At 36.5% G+C, this 5,325-nt stretch overlaps 1 protein-coding gene across 1 annotated transcript; it reads left to right on the top strand.

The window, feature by feature from the left end:
* Positions 1-278: 278 nt before the first annotated feature.
* LOC114175807 (fructose-1,6-bisphosphatase, chloroplastic) lies at positions 279-3,442 on the top strand. The gene is made up of 3 exons (XM_028060614.1): positions 279-758; positions 1,627-2,023; positions 2,813-3,442. Exons 1-3 carry the CDS (start codon positions 357-359, stop codon positions 3,211-3,213), a joined length of 1,200 nt encoding a protein of 399 aa, XP_027916415.1. The 5' UTR covers positions 279-356; the 3' UTR covers positions 3,214-3,442.
* The last annotated feature ends 1,883 nt before the right edge of the window (positions 3,443-5,325 follow it).

Here is a 5,325-nt window from a genome sequence, read left to right as displayed (position 1 = left end):
AAAAATCTTCATACTATCTTTTCTTCATTCATTGTACACCAAATTAACGCAAAAGTCACAACAAAATATGCTCCAATTCTTTAGTATGTAAAAACAATATGATTTAGATTGAAAATGACTTTGGTCTATAATATTTTTTATTATTTTTCTAAAGCTTTTATTAACTTATTTTTTACAAATATAGTTTAAAAAATAAAATTGTCTCTTTAATTTTAAAGAGTATTTTTAAACTTCAAGTGTAAAACTGCAAACAAAAGATGAAAGGAGACTTTTTTTTTTCTTTCTATTTTATAAGTGCCTGTGAAATTGTCTGAAATGAAAATATTTCTTCATTAGATAACTTTGGATTTCACATTATGCAGTCAGCTGCAACACCACCACTCTATCATCTTGTAAGCTTCAGGCCAAAGCTTCAAAATCTTTCATCAAAATCTCAACTTTTTGCCTTGGGGACTCCTTTCTGCAGACTAAGAATGAATTCAGTTTCTGGGTCTGGGCTAAGACCCCTCAGAGCTGTGGGTGGTTCTTCTTCATCTTCTGGAGGTGATGATGAGTTTGTCACACTGATAGAGTATGTGGGGAAGGAAGGAATACACGTGAAGGATGATCTGGTGGTGTTGCTTGATCACATACAGTATGCTTGCAAGAGAATTGCAGCTCTTGTGGCTTCTCCTTTCAATTACAGCCTTGGCAAACAAACAGGTCTTGCCTCTGTTGGTTCTGATAGAGATGCTCCAAAGCCTCTTGATATTGTCTCGGTATTTTCTTTTTCTCTTTGGAAATTACTAAATGCAGTTTTCTTTGTTTATCTTATCCTTTCATGAATGCTAATTGTTGGCGTGGTGGAAAGTGCTTTCCATTGTGTGAGTGTGTCCTCAGTTGGTATGAAATTGTGTGGATGTAAATGAGAGAAGATAAAAAGGATGTGTGTGCTAAACTTTAGTGTGGTTTTGTCCTCTTATCCTTTCTTGGTTGATTTTTGGGAAGTGATTTTCATTGTGAAAGTGTGTACTCAATTGGGATGGAAATTGAGTAGTTGTAAATGAGAGAAGAAAAAAAAGGATGGAATGAGAGTGGAGGGGCTTCTATTTTCATTACATCTCTTTTGGGAAAAAAAAATCATTTCAAATTGGGGTGAAGGTGCATTGTTTAGAGTGGAAAATGCAGACAAAATGATTTTTGTACTATCTTTTCTATTTCTCTCACTTATAGGTAATTTGAGGGTTTTAAATGATGCCTATAGCCGTCCGGATTGTTGAACTTGACCCACTTGGAAAAACTTGATAAGTTCGGTTAAAAGATAGACTTTAAATATAATTCAATCTTACAAAACTGATCGGTGACCGGTAAAATAAGATTTATATCTACTTATGTATTTGTGAATTAGTTTTATCTATTGTTGATACGAGACTTCTAACAAATTCAGCCTCTTATATCTAAATAAGTCATAGAGCAACAACATGAGAATGGCATCTAAGTAAGTAAATACCAATACATGAGACAAGTGTAAAAACATAGTCTTGAATGTTGAATGCCTACCTAAGTTGGTCAAGGGCTATATTCTTTCCTCTACTAACAAGGACCCTTAAATATTAATGGAATAGAGTGTCTGATGCATCATTGCAGAATGAAATTATCTTGTCATCACTCCGAAAATCTGGAAAAGTTGCTGTCATGGCTTCTGAAGAAAATGATGAGCCAACTTGGATACGTGACGATGGTCCATATGTGGTTGTAACAGATCCCCTGGATGGTTCTCGAAATATTGATGCATCCATTCCAACAGGCACAATTTTTGGTATTTATAAGCGCCTCGAGGAACTAGATGATCTACCTATAGAGGAGAAGGCCATGCTGAATTCACTCCAGAGTGGAAGTAGGTTGGTTGCAGCTGCCTATGTTCTCTATTCTTCAGCAACTATTCTCTGCATCACCTTTGGTTCTGGAACACAGGCATTCACTCTTGACCATTCCACAGGAGACTTTGTTCTTACAAATCCAAGCATTAAAATTCCTCCCCGTGGTAAAATATGCATTTTACATTTTCCCTACATAATTTAAAGAGTTTAATAACATACATGCATTACTGGTGTTAGTTTGTACACTTTCAACTACTACAAATTATCCATGTTGCAACTTTTGAAGTGGTTTTTATAAATGATTAGATGATAGTTAGACCTTGTAAGAAAAAATTACACTACCAGGATATGTATTATTTAATCTAAATCAAATGCTTGAAAATCTAGTATTAAGCCGACTAATTTTGGCATAGGGTAAACTACTATGTTTTCTGTCCTTAAACTATAACACGATTTTTGTTTTTGTTCTTATCTCAAGTTTTGATCCAGTTAGATCTACATACTTAAGAAATGCATGGATGATGCAGTCCTTCTCACCCAACAGTGTTAACTATTTTTTGACGTGATAAATGGTGAATCACGCTGACCTTTTAAGACGTTAACATGAGGAGAACTTATGAACTGCATCCAATGTGATTTGTCGCTCACATAAAAAGCCAATTAACGTTCTTGGGCGATAAACACTGCATCCATCTATTTCTTAAGCATAGGGACCTAATAGAATCAAAATTTGAGATGGAGAAGAAAATCAAAATCATGTTATAGTTCAGGGTCCAAAAGCATAGTTAAACTTTTGGTACATGCATTATGTTTCATATCTTTATATTGTCCTACTACCTAAGATTGGAAGCATCTTACAATGGGATATTTCTTCATTTGGCTATTGTCATTGTTAACTTCTGAATGAAATATACTTTTGGTTTATGCTGCTGACATCTGCGTAATGTTGTCAGGGCAAATTTATTCTGTAAATGATGCACGATACTTTGACTGGCCTGAAGGTTTAAGGCAATATATAGACACAGTTAGACAAGGAAAAGGTAGATATCCGAAGAAGTACTCTGCCAGGTATATATGTTCTCTGGTGGCTGATCTCCACAGAACTTTGTTGTATGGTGGTGTGGCAATGAATCCAAGGGACCATCTTCGTCTTGTGTATGAAGCAAACCCTCTAAGTTTCATTGTAGAGCAGGCTGGTGGGAGAGGGTCTGATGGTAAACATAGAATTCTTTCCCTTCAACCATTCAAACTTCATCAAAGACTTCCTCTTTTTTTGGGGAGCTTGGAAGACATAGAAGAGTTGGAAAGTTATGGGGATATCCAACAGAAAGTTAATCCTGGTTATGAGGTTTGATGCTGTGTATACCATCTTTCAAACAAGTTTAGAATATTTAACCATCATGGTGCCTGACCAAGTAACTATTTGTTCCAGTGTTCTTTCTTCACATGCGTTATCCATCATCTGTGTTGGTACATCTTTAATTCTCTGATCGTACTTGTGCTCTGATACAAATAAAATTCTGTCAAATACATTGTATGAAAAAATGGATATAAATATATTTTTTCTCTGTTGAGTTCTTGTATTCTGGTATGATTAATCTTTGCCCTGAATTAGTTTTTTTGGAAAAAACCTTTATAAAATTTCTAAACTAACTCTACTAAATACATCTGAAAAATCTTATGCACCGATGTAGACATTTTTATCATGAAGTTGGTCTAAGCCTAATGAGATTTTCGAACCACTCCTCTCACACCCTAGGGAGATTTCAAACACACATCTCTCAGACTGAGGAATGTATATCTGTATCTTGGACTAGATATTGGTATGCAGGTGGTCCCATAATTTCCCAATAGCAGGTTATATGATAGGTCCAATGATAGATATGCCGACAAACAAGTCTCTATCGGGATAAATATTCTCTATATTCAGATTTGTGATATTTTGCAATGAAGCACTACATGGTCCTTTTATAGGTCTTTGGACATCCCTTCAACTACATTCATTAAATATAACCATTACTTAATCCACAATTAATGAACTCTATTGCATGCTTAATCAATGTTAGACTCACTCTCAACCTTTTGCAATCTTCTAGACAGTTAATATAGTAACTTTCAACTACACGCATTTAAGTTTATCCAACAAGATACTGTACAATGGTTCAAATTTTCACTATTCCATTCCTATAAGTTAATAACTTAATATCGTTTCACAATCAAAACATCCTCAGCACTACAGTAACAATCAGTCTAAGAATATTGTAGATCGATGAATCATGTATTGATGAGTGGTGAGGCCTCACATCAATTATCATGAAGAATTGCTTAAAAAAAGTCCATCAAAATTTAAGATCTAATAAATTGAATAACTAAAAATTATTCTTCAATCTAATGAAATTGTGATTATGGAAGATTGATTAATTTTTTATACCATATTCTATCTTTGTTTGACAAATAAGACATTAATTTTTCACTAAAATAGATTTTGATATTATATTATAAAGTGAATTTAAATCTAATTCAACTTTACAACATTGATTTGTAAAATTGATTTGTAAAGTGTTAGATTGCTTTATTATATGCTATAAATCGAGTTTATATTCCATTTATGTGAGATTTTAAACAGTTTTCATATAAGATCCATTATTCAGGTATGTTTTCTCATGTTCTAATAAATTTGTGTTTTATTTGTCAATTCCGATATTCCCTATTTGGATAATTAATGCACTATCCTACAAGCACGGATAAAAGATGAAGTTAATTGACTCTGATTAGAGGTGTTAATTTGGCCCCTAGCCCATGGGTCAGTCTTGGCCTATTTTTCATAAAGTTCTCTTTTAGAGGGGTCCAAATGAGGGGGCAAAAAAAAAGCCCTAGTCCCCAAAGCCCCCTCATTAGTGGGTTAGGGCTAGAGCTAAGGTGGGTTAGGCCCCCCAAATAATATTACATTAAGCTAGAGTCAAGGATCAAGCCGAGCGACATGGACGGTCTGAAGATTCAGATAGGCCCGACGAGCCAAACAGGTCTGATCACTTGGACAAGTCCAAAGCCCAAGACGGGCCTGATGACTCGGACGAGCCTGACGACCTGAACCGGTCCAACAAACTGGACGAGTCTGAAGACCTATACGTACTTGATGACCCGGACGGGTCTGACGACTCAGACAAGTACGATGACCCAGACGAGCCTAATGATCCGAACGGACCCAAGGACATAGATGAGCCCGAAAACCCGAACAGGCCCGATGATCCAGACGGACCTGACGACCCGGACAAGCCTAACGATCCGGACGAGCCTGATGATCCGAATAAGCACGACAATCTAGACGGGCCGGACGACCCCGATGAGACCGACTACCCAAACAGGGCCAAAGACCTACACAGGTCCGACGATCCATACGGGTCCGATGATGCAGACGAGCCCGACGACTCGGACGGGTCCAGTGGTTTGGACGGGCCTATCCAGG

This window comes from Vigna unguiculata, chromosome 3 (assembly GCF_004118075.2).
Source record: "Vigna unguiculata cultivar IT97K-499-35 chromosome 3, ASM411807v1, whole genome shotgun sequence".
Taxonomy (NCBI): domain Eukaryota; kingdom Viridiplantae; phylum Streptophyta; class Magnoliopsida; order Fabales; family Fabaceae; genus Vigna; species Vigna unguiculata.
Note: the sequence above shows the minus strand (reverse complement) of the source record. Positions and strands in the feature narration are given on the sequence as shown.

Bases quoted from the DNA above. Each gene is read 5' to 3' on its own strand.
- LOC114175807 (XM_028060614.1), top strand. From the start codon at position 357: ATGCAGTCAGCTGCAACACCACCACTCTATCATCTTGTAAGCTTCAGG. The intron at 759-1,626 runs GTATTTTCTTTT...GCATCATTGCAG, and splicing joins AGCCTCTTGATATTGTCTCG to AATGAAATTATCTTGTCATC. The intron at 2,024-2,812 runs GTAAAATATGCA...TAATGTTGTCAG, and splicing joins CATTAAAATTCCTCCCCGTG to GGCAAATTTATTCTGTAAAT.